This window comes from Ovis aries, chromosome 6 (genome assembly GCF_016772045.2).
Source record: "Ovis aries strain OAR_USU_Benz2616 breed Rambouillet chromosome 6, ARS-UI_Ramb_v3.0, whole genome shotgun sequence".
Classification (NCBI taxonomy): domain Eukaryota; kingdom Metazoa; phylum Chordata; class Mammalia; order Artiodactyla; family Bovidae; genus Ovis; species Ovis aries.
This window is the reverse complement of record NC_056059.1, coordinates 96,424,179-96,442,096: the sequence shown is the minus strand read 5'-3', so window position 1 is coordinate 96,442,096 and position 17,918 is coordinate 96,424,179. Positions and strand designations below refer to the sequence as shown.

Here is a 17,918-nt window from a genome sequence, read left to right as displayed (position 1 = left end):
TCAGAACATAAAATTCTCATTGTTTAAGCCACCCAGTCTGTGGTATTTTGTTATGGCAGCCCCAGCAAACAAATACTCTGTTGAGTATTTACTATCATTACATTCAGTTCAGTTCAGTTGCTCAGTCATGTCCGACTCTTTGCAACCCTATGAACCGCAGCACGCCAGGCCTCCCTGTCCATCACTAACTCCCGGAGTCCACCCAAACCCATGTCCATTCAGTTGGTGATGCCATCCAACCATCTCATCTTCTGTCATCCCCTTCTACTGCCTTCAATCTTTCCCAGCATCAGGGTCTTTTCAAATGGATCAGCTCTTCGCATCAGATGGCCAAAGTATTGGAGTTTCAGCTTCAACATCAGTCCTTCCAATGAACACCCAGGACTGATCTCTTTTAGGATGGACTGGTTGGATCTCCTTGCAGTCTGAGGGACTCTCAAGAGTCTTCTCCAACACCACAGTTCGTTCAGTTCATTAAATTCAGTCTCTGTGCTGCGGGCGGGATGCAGATTACGTGCCCTGAGTTCCTGCTAGCATTTCTACCTGCTAACTGGGGGATGCTCAGGTGTATGTGGCTTCTTAGCACCTGGAGCTTAGGGCCCGAGCACTTCGCTCCTTCTCAGTCTCTCGAGTCTTCTGCCGTCTATGTGGGCCTCAAAAGTGCGTCCGCACTTAATGTGACAATGGAGAGGAAGAACATGGAATCCATCTCCCTAGCTGGACAACAATTGTACTGGCAGTAACTGTTGAAGATATTGACTAGAGGGGCACAGCAACCCACTCAGTATTCTTGCCTGGAGAATCCCCTGGATAGAGGAGCCTGGTGGGCGGCAGTTTATGGGGTTGCAAAGAGTTGGACACTACTGAAGCGATTAATACACCACACACATTAAATTTAGAAGGCAATGTAAAAATTACTTTTGATGACACAATTAATTTTTGTGTCTTAAATGTTGGGACTAAATATAGAAACAATCTAAATATATGATATTAAATATTAAATATTTGAAATAGCTATACTTAAAAATATTTAAAATAACTAAAACTTTTAAGAAACACTGGCATATTAGGGATAGATGATCTAATTTTTTGTGTGTGTGTGTGCTTACTTGCTTAGTCGTGTCTGACTCTTCATGATCCCATGGACTGTAACCCACCAGACTCCTCTGTCCATGAAATTTTCCAGGCAAGAATACTGGAGTGGGTTGTCATTTCCTACTCCAGGCGATCTTCTGAACTCAAGGATCAATCTGCATATTTTGCATTTCCTTCACTGACACATGCAGCCTGGGAAGCCCAGATTATTTAATAGGTAACACCGACTCAACTGACATGAGCAAACTCCAGAAGGTGGATGAGCAAACTCCAGGAGATGGTGAAGGACTGGGAAGCCTGGCATGCTGCAGTCTGCTGCTGCCGCTGCTGCTAAGTCGCTTCAGTTGTGTCCAACTCTGCGCGACCCCACAGACGGCAGCCCACCAGGCTCCCCCGTCCCTGGGATTCTCCAGGCAAGAACACTGGAGTGGGTTGCCATTTCCTTCTCCAATGCATGAAAGTGAAAAGTCAAAGTGAAGTCGCTCAGACACAGTCTATGGGGTTGCAAAGAGTCGGACATGACTGAGTGACTGAACAATAAGAAGCATTATTATTCTAATTTAAAATGTATACAAAACCAGAGAGACTTACATAGAAAACAAGTTTATGGTTACAAAGGGGAAAGGGACAGGCAGAGGGGTAAACTATGAGTATGGGGTTAACAAATATAAACTACTATACATAAAGTAGATAGTCAACAGTATTTACTAAGTAGCACAGGGAATTGTATTCAATATATCACAGTAACCTATGATGGAAGATAATATGAAAAATGTATAACTGAATCACTTTTCTATACACCTGAAACTAACACAATATTGTAAGTCAAATGTACTTCAATTAAAAAAAGAGGCTAAATTATACCCACCTGGGAGGCAGCTCCTAAAAACAAAGGGATTAAGAGAAAATTAATTCTGGATAAAAGTTATTTTTAAAAAAATAAAATATGAAATCTTATACATTGAAATTGAAATCTTTTAAATTGAAATCTTATAAATTTATGAACTATATTGAAACTTGTATGAGAACGTGAATCATTATGTTTAATTTATTAAATTTATGACAGTTACTTAAATCTGTAGGAAAGCTTGTTAGTTGGAAATTTGAAATCATTAGAAACTTGAATGTAATGAAGCTCATAAATAAAATTTAAAATGTTTAAAGGATTTTAGTTAACTACACTACAGAATTCATACAAATAATTGCTAAAATTTCACCAAATCTATGGATAGAAAAATAATTTGTATACATATTTAAAATATAAGTTGTTGCGTTGTTCTGTCACTCAGCCATGTCCAACGCTTTGCAGCCCCATGGACTGCAGCAGGCCAGGCTCCCCTGTCCTTTATCATCTCTTGGAGTTTGCTCAAACTCATGTCCATTGAGGCGATGATGCCATCCAACCATCTCATCCTCTGTTGCCCTCTTCTCCTCCTGCCCTCAATCTTTTCTAGCATCAGGTTCTTTTCCAATGCATCAGCTCATTGCATTTGGTGGCCAAAGTATTGGAACTTAAGCTTCAGTATTATCCTTCCAATGGATCTTCAGGGTTGATTTCCTTTAGGATTGACTGGTTTGATCTCCTTGAAGTCCATGGGACTTTCAAGAATCTTCTCCTGCACCACAATTCAAAAGCATCAATTCTTCAGCACTCAGCCTTCTTAATGGTCCGACTCTCACATGACTACTGGAAAAACTATAGTTTGAAAAAGTGATATCTTTGCAAAGTGATATCTGTGCTTTTAATTTTTTTTCATAGATATACTCTTTATTTTTTTATTTTTTAGTTTTTTATTTTTTTAATTTTAAAATCTTTAATTCTAACGCAAACTTTAAATGATACATTAGATCAGTTAGACCTAATTGATATCTATAGGACATTTCACCCCAAAACAATGAATTTCACCTTTTTTTCAAGTGCTCATGGAACCTTCTCCAGGATAGATCACATCCTGGGCCATAAATCTAAACTTGATAAATTCAAAAAATCGAAATCATTCCAAGCATCTTTTCTGACCATAATGCATTAAGATTAGATCTCAATTACAGGAGAAAAACTATTAAAAATCCCAACATATGGAGGTTGAACAACACACTTCTGAATAACCAACAAATCACAGAAGAAATCAAAAAAGAAATCAAAATATGCATAGAAACTAATGAAAATGAAAACACAACAACCCAAAACCTGTGGGACACTATAAAAGCAGTGCTAAGAGGAAAGTTCATAGCAATACAGGCATACCTCAAGAAACAAGAAAAAAGTCAAATAAATAACCTAACTCTACACCTAAAGCAACTAGAAAAGGAAGAACTGGAGAACCCCAGAGTTAGTAGAAGGAAAGAAATCTTAAAAATTAGGGCAGAAATAAATGCAAAAGAAACAAAAGAGACCATAGCAAAAATCAACAAAGCCAAAAGCTGGTTCTTTGAAAGGATAAATAAAATTGACAAACCATTAGCCAGACTCATCAAGAAGCAAAGAGAGAAAAATCAAATCAATAAAATTAGAAATGAAAATGGAGAGATCACAACAGACAACACAGAAATACAAAGGATCATAAGAGACTACTATCAGCAGTTGTATGCCAATAAAATGGACAACGTGGAAGAAATGGACAAATTCTTAGAAAAGTACAATTTTCCAAAACTGAACCAGGAAGAAATAGAAAATCTTAACAGACCCATCACAAGCACGGAAATTGAAACTGTAATCAGAAATCTTCCAGCAAACAAAGCCCAGGTCCAGACGGCTTCACAGCTGAATTCTACCAAAAATTTCGAGAAGAGCTAACACCTATCCTCCTCAAATTCTTCCAGAAAATTGCAGAGGAAGGTAAACTTCCAAACTCATTCTATGAGGTCACCATCACCCTAATACCAAAACCTGACAAAGATGTCACAAAAAAAGAAAACTACAGGCCAATATCACTGATGAACATAGATGCAAAAATCCTTAACAAAATTCTAGCAATCAGAATCCAACAACACATTAAAAAGATCATACACCATGACCAAGTGGGCTTTATCCCAGGGATGCAAGGATTCTTCAATATCCGCAAATCAATCAATGTAATTCACCACATTAACAAATTAAAAAATAAAAAGCATATGATTATCTCAATAGATGCAGAGAAGGCCTTTGACAAAATTCAACATCCATTTATGATAAAAACTCTCCAGAAAGCAGGAATAGAAGGAACATACCTCAACATAATAAAAGCCATATATGACAAGCCCACAGCAAACATCATCTGTGCTTTTTAATACACTGTCTAGGTTTGTCATAGCTTTTCTTCCAAAGAGCAAGCGTCTTTTAATTTCACGACTGCAGTCACCATCTGCAGTGATTTTGGAGCCCAAGAAAATAAAGCCTGTCACTGTTTCCATTGTTTCCTCATCTATTTGCCATAAAGTGATGGGACCAGAGGCCATAATCTTCATTTTTCAAACGTTGAGTTTTAAGCCAGATTTTTCACCCTCCTCTTTTACTTTCATCAAGAGGCTCTTTAGTTCCTCTCTGCTTTCTGCCATAAGCATGGTTCATCTGCATATCTGAAGATAATGATATTTCTACTGGCAATCTTGATTCCAGCTTGTGCTTCATCCAGCCTGGCATTTTGCATGATGTACTCTGCATATAAGTTAAATAAGTAGGGTGACTATAAATATCCTTGATGTACTCCTATCTCAATTTTGAACCACTCTGTTGTTCCATGTCTGGTTCTAACTGTTCCTTCTTAACCTGCATACAGATTTCTCATGAGGCAGGTCAGGTGGTCCGGTATTCCCATCTCTTTAAGAATTTCCCACAGTTTGTGTGATCCACACAGTCAAACGCTTTAGGGCAGTCAGTGAAGCAGAAGTAGATGTTTTGAATTTGTAGATGTAATAAGTCAAGCATTTATCCTATTTCAAAAACAATCCCAGCTTTACAGAAATGTTGCAAATTCAGAACAAAGATTTTTTTTCCCCATGAAATATTTATAATTTGCTGACATGATGCCTTTTAACTCCCAAATACTTTAGTATAACTTCCTGTAATCAAGGCCATTTTCAAATATAACCACAGCATAATCATCAAAATCAGGACATAAATATTTTTACATTACTACCATCTAATCTTTAGAAATCATTCAATTTTCACCAATTGTCCCCAAATTCCCTTTAGAAGATACGGATAAAACTCAGAATCTTGTGTTGCATTTCTTTCTCTCTCTCCCTCTCTCTCTCTTTTTTTTTTTTTTTTTGTCCCTATCACGTGGCTTGTGGTATTTCAGCTCCTCCACCAAGGATGGAACCCGGATCCTTGGCAATGAAAGCACCACATCTTAATCACTGAACTACTAGGGAATTCCCCATGTTGAATTTGAATAGTATGTCCCTCTAGTCTCACTCAACCTGGGATAATTTCTCAGTCTTCTACTCTGATAATCTTGACACTTTTGAAGATGTCAGGCCAGTCAGTTACCTTGTAGAATGCCCCTGGATTTGGGTTTGTCTGTGTTTTCTCTTGATTAAATACTAGCTATGCAACTTTGGCAGGATTTCTACAAAAGGGATGCAGAGTTCTTCTATTGCACCTTAATTAGGTGAGGAACAAACTCAGTTCACCTCTTTACTAGTCACATTCTCTTTGATCATTTACTAAAAGTGGTGTATGCCAAGCTCCTGCATTGTTCCGCCCATAATAAGTATTTTGTGGGAGATAACCTCATCAAACTTTCCATGTATTCATTTAAGTAGATCTGTATAGACTCATGGTTTCCTGTTTTATACCTGCTGTTTTCATTATTTGATGTCCAACCTGTACCACATTTGGCCAATGAGAACCCTTTTAAGGCGGAGTCTGTGTTCCTTTGATAAGTTTGTTTCATTTTTCTGGAACGTCTTTGCTTTTTGGCACAGAAAGGGATTCCAGACTCTTTAACTCTCCCTGCTTCAGTCCTAGAATCAGTTATTTTTCTACAGATCCCTTCTTCCCTTTGGCAGAAAATAGTGTTGAGAAACTAAGATCTGGGCACAAGGCGTGCTCACTTACATTGGGTGTTGCTGCTCTGAGGTTGTCTCAGTGGACAGAGTGTTGGAATATGTATGCATACACACAGAGATGTGTATTCTGTATCTGTTGTATTTACTGAAAGTGAAGAGATCACACCAATACATCCAATTCTTTTTTTAACCATTTAGCATTTATTTATTATAATTATTATTTTTTTACTTTACAATATTGTATTGATTTTGCCATACATAAACATGAATCCACCACAGGTATACACGTGTTCCACATCCTGAACCCCTCTCCCACCTCCCTCCCCATACCATCCCTCTGGGTCATCCCAGTGCACCAGCCCCAAGCATCCTGTATTCTGCATCGAACCTGGACTGGCGATTCATTTCTTATATGATATTATACATGTTTCAATGCCATTCTCCCAAGTCATCCCACCCTCTCCCTCTCCCACAGAGTCCAAAAGACAGTTCTGTACATCTGTGCCTCTTTTGCTCTCTCGCATACAGGGTTATCATTACCGTCTTTCTAAATTCCATATATATGTGTTAGCATACTGTATTGGTGTTTTTTTTTTTTTTTTCTGGCTTACTTCACTCTGTATAATAGGCTCCAGGTTCATCCACCTCATTAGAACTGATTCAAATGTATTCTTTTTAATGGCTGAGTAATACTCCATTGTGTATAGGTACCACAGCTTTCTTATCCCTTCATCTGCTGATGGACAACTAGGTTGCTTCCATGTCCTGGCTATTATAAACAATGCTGCGATGAACATTGGGGTACACATGTCTCTTTCAATTCTGGTTTCCTCAGTGTGTATGCCCAGCAGTGGGATTGCTGGGTCATAGGGCAGTTCTATTTCCAGTTTTTGAAAGAATCTCCACACTGTTCTCCATAGTGGCTGTCCTAGTTTGCATTCCCACCAACAGTGTAAGAGGGTTCCCTTTTCTCCACATCCTCCTATGGATACCTTATCTTTGACAAAGGAGGCAAGAATATACAATAGATTAAAGACAATCTCTTTAACAAGTGGTGCTGGGAAAACTGGTCAACCACTTGTAAAAGAATGAAACTAGAACATTTTCTAACACTATACACAAAAATAAACTCAAAATGGATTAATGATCTAAATGTAAGACCAGAAACTATGAAACTCCTAGAGGAGAACATAGGAAAACACTCTCCGACATAAATCACAGCAGGATCCTCTATGACCCACCTCCCAGAATATTGGAAATAAAAGCAAAAATAAAGAAATGGGACCTAATTAAAATTAAAAGCTTCTGCACAACAAAGGAAACTATAAGCAAGGTGGAAAGACAGCCTTCAGAATGGGAGAAAATAATAGCAAATGAAGCAACTGACAAGCAACTAATCTCAAAAATATACAAGCAACTCCTGCAGCTCAATTCCAGAAAAATAAACGACCCAATCAAAAAATAGAAAGAACTAAATAGACATTTCTCCAAAGAAGACATACAGATGGCTACCAAACACATGAAAAGATGCTCAACATCACTCATGATCAGAGGAATGCAAATGAAAACCACAATGAGGTACCATTTCACGCCAGTCAGAATGGCTGTGATCCAAAAGTCTACAAGCAATAAATACATCCAATTCTAATTTCACACCACTCTACTATTCCACACTGGGATCTGACACCTCGAGCCAGACTATCACTTCTTCCATGAATACATCCTGCTCACTGCATTGGAACTTGGGACACCGTACTCTGGGCTCCCCCACCCCAACCCTGACACTGAGCCTTGCTTGGCTCCACCTAATTGCCTTAGAACTGGATTGCTTAGAAAGGGAAGGAAGGCAATGGGAAGGGGATGAAGTGGCATGTGTGCTTAGGCACGTCTGACTCTTTGTGACCGCATGGGCTATATAGCCCACCAGGCTTCTCTGCCATGGAATTTTCCAGGCAGGGACACTGGAGTGAGTTGCCATCTCCTACTCCAGGGATCTTCCTGACCCAGGGATTGAACCCACATTTCCTGCATCTCCTGCATTGGCAGGAGGATTCTTTATCACTGTGCTACCTGGGAAGCCCCAGAAGGGGAGCCATATATTAATCTAAAATCACAAATGGCCTCTGAATATCTTTTCTGCCCAAAAGTCACCTGCAGGGGCATATTAGGAAAATGTGTTCTTCACTCTTATGAGGTCCTCGTTTCTCTAAAATCTCTGGTTTCCTTTAGATTTCATTTTCTCAGCTTTATTGTCATGAAGTTCATATTGCCTAGGCACATGAACATATTAAATACTTCAATCATTTTACACATCAACTCATGAGATACTTAAGATTATATTTATTCATCTGTGTGTGTTAGTCACTCAGTTGTGTCTGACTCTTTGTGACCCCATGGATTGTAGCCCACCAGGCTCCTCTGTCCATGAGATTCTCCAGATAAGAATACTGGAGTGGGTTGCCATTTCCTTCTCCAATTTACTCATGTAGTGCTAATGAAAACCGTAAAAACTTTTGGACAGTCTTCCAACCTCTTATGTCAGATGGTAAAGAATCTGCCTGCAATGTAGGAGACCTGGGTTTGATCCCTGGGTCAGGAAGATTCCTAGAGAAGGGAATGGCTACCGACCCCAGTATTCTTGCCTGGAAAATTCCACGGACAGTGGAGCCCAGCGGGCTACAGTCCATGAGGACATAGCTGAGTGACTAACAGCAAATTCAATGATTTTAGGAGATAGCACTGCCATGTAGCTTAAGGCTTTGCCTAACTCTGGCCGTATGAGGACCTAGAACATTTTTGGACATTTGGAAACGTGGAAAATCTGAGGTACAATGTAAGTCACTAATTACTTTATCTTTGAAGAAGCAATAAGATTTTCTCCCATGATTTACTGCAATCAGCTTCAGTGTTTAGGGGGAAAAATTATAAAAACCTCAAAGCAGATTAAGACAATATTAGTACCACAGAAAGACAGTCAAGATCATGATTTCCTCTCTAATTTCTTTATCAACTTTTATTATTCTGATTTGCCTTATAGCTACTGGACTCACTTATTATTCTGATTTGCTTCTGGTTATAGGAGTCGTTTACATTTAGCAAACCATTAGGGAGGGAACTATCTACCATGTTTGTAGTTAAGTCTTTCTTCTGGAAACATGGTCAAAAATGACAGCTTGTGTGTAGAGCTCTGTTATGATCGGGCTTCTAGTAGAGTTGTCACCAGGTTGAGCCTAAAATACACAAGCATATTGTTAGTCAGGTCAGTCCGTGCACATAATTCACATTAAATGAATTTTCTTCTTGCTTCAGTGTTGTAGCAAATAGAACTAAGAAAGTTGTATCCATGGAAACATGTCCAAGTTTCCCCCCAGATTCTTTTCCCAGGAGTGGTGATAATTCCAATCAGGAGCTCTGAGGCCCTGGCGGTGACATTACTGAAAATATCTAGGATCAAAGCAGTGTCGCAGGTTCATACTTGTCTAGATTCCGCTGAACCCCACGGGTCACTAACTCTGCAGAATTCCCACGGAAGGGCTCTGCACACACAGGTGATTGCAGGGTAGTAAGTTCAAAAGAACCCTATCTTGATTTCAAGTTTGTTAAATAAAAATGTCTCAGATTTGGAATTGGTTCAGACTCGTGGAACAAACTACATGTCCATGGTGTGTTTCATGAATAGCTTCTTACTCGTTTGATAGCTATTTGATTTACATTTTTCCCCCTTTACATTATAATCCATGAAAAAAAGATTTGGTCCTTTTACTTTTATACAGATATTTTGCCACACTTATAAGGCCCCCAGAGAGACCCTCTGGGAGAAAGTATTCACTAATGTGGTACTGGTAAGAGAGAAGACAGATCCGAAAAGAGCCAGATAGTATCTAATATTAGTCACTGGGCCTTTCCTGTATTTGATGTACAAAAGAATGCATGGTGTTACTTGCTCTCTCTCCTTCTCTTGTAAGAAGAGATGATAAGAATTTAGATCAGGGACTAGACAGAAGCTTTGATATTACCTTTTCCCCCTGGTATTCAATTTCTTGTGCTAGTGAGAAAGAATATATCAGACCCATCTTCTGTTGAAAGAATGAGTAAAATTGTAAAGATTTTGAAATGGGGAAAACAAAAAGAGTGTCTTGAGTGGCTTACCCATCCACGTTTTATACTATGTTTGTGCTATTTTATAACTCATTAAGTTGGAGAAAACTGATAATAATGCAAAATATTCTCTACAAAGATGCAAACTAATTGTGCTCAGTGGCACACCACTGATTATTGCTTCATCTTGAGACCTGTTTTACATTAATTTGTAAATTAATTTCAATCTTTTTTTCTGTTTATGTGTTCTGAGTTTTGACTTCTTCAGTGAACTGCTTACAACATCTTACTTGTTCATTGCATAATTTATGAATAAACAAAAGTTTTGACGCATTCATTTTACATCAGTATGAGAGTCACAATTATATCCTTTTTGGAAACACTATCTTGTCAATATTTTGGAGATTCCAATTTGATGCACAGTGGATTCACTTGACAGTCGAATAGCTTGAGTAGCTGCAGTGTGTCTCTCTTGGGTGACTTAAACTCTTTATTTCTTGGTTTCCATTGGTAAATCCCTGGTAGCAACAGAACTTTAACTTTGTTGATCCTCTGTTTCTTCACATATTTCCCTTTTTACTATGTTTGTATTTTGGTTTTGCTTTTGGAAATTTTACAAAGAATAAATTATTCCCCGTTGGTGATAACTGTGATTTGGAACTTGACTTATGGCTTAACCTTTGCGCTTTCTATAAACAGTTGAATAGATTACTGAGATTTATTCTTTTTTTTGAGTAAGAAACAACAGAAAATCTGATTTGTTATTATTATTTTTTCTTTATTTGTCTACTTGTCTTCTTCGAAGAAATTAAGAATCTCATGCCCATTAGGAAAGAGGACAACTTTTTTTATATACGGGCAGATTACTTTTTTGAGTTTACTCTTGAGTTGTGGTTATATTTAGACTTGAAGCTACAAGATCCTTATGTGTCTCTGTGTATATATGTTTAGGATTTAGAAAGACCTTTGCATCTTTATGTATGAGTACATAGTATTTTTCTATCTCTGGAGAGAATTAATAAATTAGATTAAGAAATCTCCTAAATTAAAGAAACTCTGTTCTGATTGTCCTGTAGAGCTCTTATGTAAACAAGTTCTTATGTAAGTCAAATATTTATAAAATTCAAGGAAAATGTGGAAATTAAAGTTCTGATTTTTTTTGTTTGTTTTTTTCTGTTTGTCCATGCAACATGAGAATTTTCCCCAACCAGGGATCAAACCTATGTCCCCTGTGTTGGGAGTGCAGACTCTTAACCACTGGACTGCCAGGGAAATCCAGAGTTTGGATAATTTTAATGTGCTATGCTTAAAGAATATTCTCATAGAAATGATTTAAAATTTTAAGGTCATGCAATTGAGATAAATATTTGGCAAATCAGAGTAGTGTAATAATTTTTGTTTAACACAAATAGCTTTTCCTCTGATTTATTGATGTTAGGTATAACATAAACATATGCTTTATTCTACTGTACTTGTGTTTGCTTTTCTTAAGCTTATTGATGCATACTAATAAAATAAGCTAACACTACTCTGATACAATCTGTAATATAATAAGAAATCCATATTCAACAAAATCATTATTCTGACAACTTTCTTTCATCAGTAATTTTGTTTTTTTTTTTACTGTCAACTTGAATATAATTACTCAGATCTTTAGGTAACATAAAAACTTAGATAGCTATTAGATTAAATAGCATAAAGCATATTCATGTGATATCCAGATAGCTTCTAACCATGATAGAATACTGAAAATCTGATGCCTAATTATTAAACTTAACTTTACGTTTATATACTTTTGCTTATAGCCAATGAAAAGTTCCTATTTTGGGTCATGTTAGTGAACATGTTCATTTTTTCTCTTTAAAAAGATATGCGTGTGGCTATACAAAGATGCAAAGAAGGCAATGGCCACCCACTCCAGTACTCTTGCCTGGAGAATCCCATGGGCGGAGGAGCCTGGTGGGCTACAGTCCTTGGGGTCCCGAAGAGTCAGACATGACTGAGCGACTTCACTTTCACTTTTCACTTTCATGCATTGGAAAAGAAAATGGCAACCCACCCTAGTATTTTTGCCTGAAGAATCCCAGGGACGGGGGAGCCTTGGTGGACTGTCGTCTATGGGGTCTCACAGAATCGGACACGACTGACATGACTTAGCAGCAGCAGCATACAAAGATGCAACATAAACTTCTCTTGTCTGTTAAAATGCCTTTGGAAGAAAGGAATTCTTAGTTATCTACCTCTAATTTTCTCCATGAAATAGAGTTACTTTGGTTGAAAAATCATAATTAATGTGAATGGTTGAGAAGACATCATCATAAGCAATGTTGTTACTGTTTAGTCACTGAGTCTTGTCTGACTATTTTGCAATCTTGTGAACTATAGCCTACCAGGCTCCTCTGTCCATGGGATTTCTCAGTCAAGAATACTGGAGTAGGATGCCATTTCATTTTCCAGAGGATTTCCTCTATCCAGGGATTGAATTCGCATCTCCTGCATTGGCAGGTGGATTCTTTACCACTGAGCCAACTGGGAAGCCCCATCACAAGCAACAGGGATAGGCTAATACCACAGTCTCCTTGCTTTTGTGTTTCAAAGAGAAGATAGTCTTATCCTAGAGTGGTGTATTTTTTTTCAATTAATTCTTATTGGAATATAGCTGCTTTAAAATTCTGTGTTAGTTTCTTGCTGTACAGCAAAGTGAATCAGTCATACGTGTACATATGGATACATATATACCCACTCCTTTTTAGATTTCCTTTCCATTTATAGTGGAGGTTTTATAACAGTATATGTAGCAGTATATATCTATATATATTAATATAGTACTATATAGTAGTAATTATATATATAGTATATAGGGCCTTCTCTGGTAGCTCGGGCTTCCCTTGTGGCTCAGCTGGTAAAGAATCTGCCTGCAATGTGGAAGACATGAGTTCGATCCCTGGGTTGGGAAGATCCCATGGAGAAGGGAAAAGCTACCCACTCCAGTATTCTGGCCTGGGGAATTCCATGAACTATACGGTTCATGGGGTCACAAAGAGTTGGACATGACTGAGCGACTTACACTCACTCACTCACTCACTCACTCACTGGTAGCTCAGCTGGTAAAGAATCCGCCTACAATGTAGGAAGTCCAGGCTCACTTCTGTGGTTGGGAAGATCCTCTGGAGGAGGGCACAGCAACCCACTCCAGTATTCTTGCCTGGAGAATCCCCATGGACAGAGGAGCATGGAGGGCCAAGTCCAGGGGGTTGCAAAGACTCAGACACAACTGAGCAACTAAGCACAGCACAGTACAGTAATTACATATATAGTATTGGGCTTCCTGGGTGGCGCTAGTGGTAAAGAACTCACCTGCCAGTGCAGGAGGCATGAGGATCCCTGGGTCAGGAAGATCTTCTGGAGAAGGAAATGGCAACCCACTACAGTATTCTTGGCTGGAGAACCCCATGGACAGAGGAGCCTAGAGAGCTACAGTCCATAGGGTCACAAAATGTTGGACAAGACTGAAAGTGATTTAGCACACATATATATAGTATTAATTGTATATATAATTTTATATATAATTTATAGACTTATGTAGCTATCATGTCAGAGAAGGCAATGGCACCCCACTCCAGTACCCTTGCCTGGAAAATCCAATGGATGGAGGAGCCTGGTAGGCTGCAGTCCATGGGATCGTGAACAGTCGGACATGACTGAGCGACTTCACTTTCACTTTTCACTTTCATGCATTGGAGAAGAAAATGGCAACCCACTCCAGTGTTCTTGCCTGGAGAATCCCAGGGACAGAGGAGCCTGGTGGGCTGCCGTCTATGGGGTCACACAGAGTCGGACATGACTGAAGCGACTTAGCAGCAGCTATTATGTATATATTTATAAATATAATTTATACAATTTCTATATATTCATAATTTGTATATGGTTATATAATTACACTGTATACTGATATGATTATATATAAATAACTATATAATATACTGATATAATTATATATAAATAACTACATAATACATATGCAAGAGTAGTGCTTTCCAGGCTTTTTTCCTCTTCTGTTATATCTCAGAACTCCTGTAAAATATCAAGAATTACTGAGAACCACAAATAATTTTTATGTGAGTTATAACTGTCAAAATTTACTATATTGGAAGTGGAAATTGAGAAAATTTAAAATAGTGATTCATTTGACCATAGCTATGATGAATACATATTGAAATGTTAACAGAATAACATCTTAGTGTATATATATATATAAATTATTTTGAGTTCATAGATCTCCTGAGAATTGCTGTGACATGACAAAGGAAAACGAAGGACAAAATCTGGAAGTAAATTTTACTTGCTTTGGTTTATAGTACTTGATTCTGAAAAGAGTAATGGCTTGCTAAAATTTCAGTTAAGTTTGCCCTATCTTGATGGGCTTGCTTACTGGATAATTTCTTTACCTACTATATAAAAGGTTTTTTTTTTTTTTTTTTTAACCATCTGTGTAACTGTCTAGGTAGTAAATATTTCAAGTCTTGCAAGAATAATTTTTTGTGCTTTATGTTGAATTTATTACATTCTTAATTGTTTAAGAAAAAGAAAAATAAGAAACAAAAGCAAGGAACAAAAATTCCTAATTTATAAAGAGCTAAGGTTCTTTATAGTCATTTAATGTTGTATTGTTTTAAATGTGTAAACAGTTAACTCGGTGTTGTTTTTGCAGCATCCTGATCCTACCTTAATCAAGTGTTCAAATATCCTCTGACATTTTTTAAAATTGATTTTTGCCTTCCTATAATTGAATCCTAAGTAGAGAAAAAATTAAACTTTCCAGTTATATTTTACACCTGAAACTATCTTTGAGATTTCCCACAGGGCTTGGAAAAAAATCACAAAGATTTATTTTTTCACCTTTGAAGAGAGCTGCCAGAAAGAGCTAAAATTTTCTGTAGAATTCTGTGGGCAGATTTGCTATTAATAAATAAGAAGGGGTGTTCAGCCTTGCTGAGGTAGACTTGTATAGGTATAATGTTATTAGCATAAATATTTCAAAAATTTTTGGGGAAGTCCCTGGAGTTATGTCATTGAACTTGCTGTCTTATAATATGGCTTTACCCTCAGGGAGAACACTGATTCCAACGCTTAGGAATATTACCACCAGATTTTCCTTCATATAGCAGAGTTCTGGTGGTGCTGAGCTTGATGATAGACAATAGCAGCATAATGTTATGCGTTATCATTTCAACTATTGGTTTTAAAGATACAATTGTTTAGGTCTTACTGCAGACCTTACTAAGCCACTTGCTTGATGTTCCTGATACAAACAATCGTATCAGGATTATTTATGTCATATCTCAATATTTTTTCTTTTATAAAATTTTTATTCACATTTCTGAATCAATTATAGCATTCACAAACTCCTTCTGAAATAAATTTAATCATTATCCTTAGACAGTTTATCATATTTCTTTATTTGGGGTTGGAGAGGAGGCAGGGATTTGTTTTGAATGCCACAGAGAGAAGTAACCTTTTTTGTTTTCTGCATTATTCTTATTCTGAACTCTTATAAGACTGCTCGCATTTGAAAATTACTAGTAATAAATTGGAGAAGGCAATGGCACCCTACTCCAGTACTCTTGCCTGGAAAATCCCATGGATGGAGGAGCCTGGTGGGCTGCAGTCCATGGGGTCGCTAAGAGTCGGATACGACTGAGCGACTTCACTTTCACTTTCCACTTTCATGCATCGGAGAAGGAAATGGCAACCCACTCCAGTGTTCTTGCCTGGAGAATCCCAGGGATGAGGGGAGCCTGGTGGGCTGCCATCTATGGGGTCGCACAGAGTCGGACACGACTGAAGTGACTTAGCAGCAGCAGCAGCAGTAATAAATCACTCACCTATTTCAAGTCCCTCTTATCTACAGATAGTATTGTTTTGCTCTGATGCTTCCCGGAAGTGTCTCTTATAGTTACAGGTGAGAATCTATGTCTTCAACTAAGAAAAGTCTCAAAATATTGTAGAAAAGAACTGTATCAGGTACGTCAATTACTGACACTTCAAAGCTGAGCTCACATAGATTAGACGGCTTTCAATCTGCACCACCAATGGACTGAGTCAGGATTTCCAGGTTCTGCTTTGGCCAAAAGAGAGGACGGCATAGGACAGCTAACCAAAGATCCACTGGAGCAGGAATCAGTTATAACTGGGCTGAATAAACTCTTAAGCGAAATTTTGCTGTGGCTATTTGTCTGGAATATTGTTGATATTATTTAATGTTCAATTTTCAGATATCTAAGAATCACCCTATCTCCTTTTCGTTAAGTAATATGTAACACATACAATTTAGTTAAGTCTGTTTTTATAAAATGAAGCCAAACATTTTAAAATGATAGCTGATTCCCACTTATTCCTCAGTCATGTCTGACTCTTTGCAACCCCATGGACTATACAGTTCATGGAATTCTCCAGGCCAGAATACTGGAGTGGGTAGCTTTTTCCTTCTCTAGGGGACCTTCCTAACCTAGGGATGAAACCCAGGTCTCCTGCATTGCAGGCAGATTCTATACCAGTTGAGCCACAAGGGAAACCTACTTATTCCTCTAAGATTCAGAAAATTATATTGTCTCCTTTCTTTCCATGGCCATTTAGTTATTTGCCTAGGTTCAGTAAGGCTCTGTCATCTATAATTGTACATAACATAATTGTACAAATTGAAAAACCAAAGCTTTGCCTAGAATGTCATACTTGAGTGGAAGCAATGCCTATAAAGTGCTGGCATATTCCTTGACTTAAATAGTCCAAGAATATTGTATATTATATGCTTGCTCAGTTGCTCATTCGTGTCCAATGCCTTGTGACCCCATGGACTGCAGTCTGCCAGGCTCCGCTGTCATGGAATTTTTCAGGACAGAATACTGGAGCAGGTTGCCACTTCCTCCTCCAGGAGATATTCCCGACCCACGGATTGAGCCCGCGTCTCTTTTGTCTCCTGCATAAGTAGGCAGAATTTTTACCACTGGTGAAGTGAAAGTCACTCAGTTGTGTCCAACTCTTTGCCACCCCATGGACTATACAGTCCATGGAATTCTCCGGGCCAGAATGCTGGAGTGGGTAGCCTTTCCCTTCTCCAGGGATTGAAACTGGGTCTTTTGCATTGCAGGTGGATTCTTTACCAGCTGAGCCATGAGGGAAGCCCATTACCACTAGTGCCAGCTGGGAAACACACTCCATGTAACTAACTTTAAAATATTTGGGAGACCTAGTGAACAGAGGTGGAGAAAGAAATGGCAACCCACCCCAGTATTCTTGCCTGAAGAATGCTGTGGACAGAGGAGCCTGGTGGGCTGCTGTCTGCGGGGTCGCACAGAGTCGGACACGACTGAAGGGACTTAGCATGCATGCATGCACTGGAGAAGGAAATGGCAACCCACTCCAGTGTTCTTGCCTGGAGAATCCCAGGGACGGAGGAGCCTGGTGGGCTGCCATCTATGGGGTCGCAGAGAGTCGGACATGACTGAAGTGACTTAGCAGCAGCAGCAGCAGCAGCATTGAAGAGTTTACACAAATTTATAGGTATTTCAGGTGAAATATGGTGGAGAGCATTCCTTGGGCTTGGTTTCCTAGCCTCAGGTCAATAAATAATAGAGGATTTTAAAAATCCAATTTGAGATTTCTTGTGAAAATTTCCAAACCCAATTTAATTTAGTTTTTGTTCAAAATTATATGGATTTAGAGTTTACATGGGC

The 17,918-nt window shown here is 38.4% G+C and overlaps 1 protein-coding gene across 2 annotated transcripts in view; it reads right to left on the bottom strand.

Moving 5' to 3' along the window:
- Positions 1–6,268: 6,268 nt before the first annotated feature.
- Positions 6,269–17,918, bottom strand: part of CFAP299 (cilia and flagella associated protein 299) — a 697,822-nt gene continuing 686,172 nt past the window's right edge. The window contains exons 6-7 of one of the 2 annotated variants that reach the window (XM_060417651.1): positions 13,543–13,659; positions 6,269–9,317 (exon numbers count right to left, since the gene is read on the bottom strand). In XM_060417651.1, the coding sequence (XP_060273634.1) occupies positions 9,222–9,317; positions 13,543–13,659 (213 nt within the window). In that variant the 3' untranslated portion in view covers positions 6,269–9,221. The remainder of the gene's footprint in view (positions 9,318–13,542; positions 13,660–17,918) is intronic. The other variant, XM_027970763.3, reaches the window with a different exon arrangement.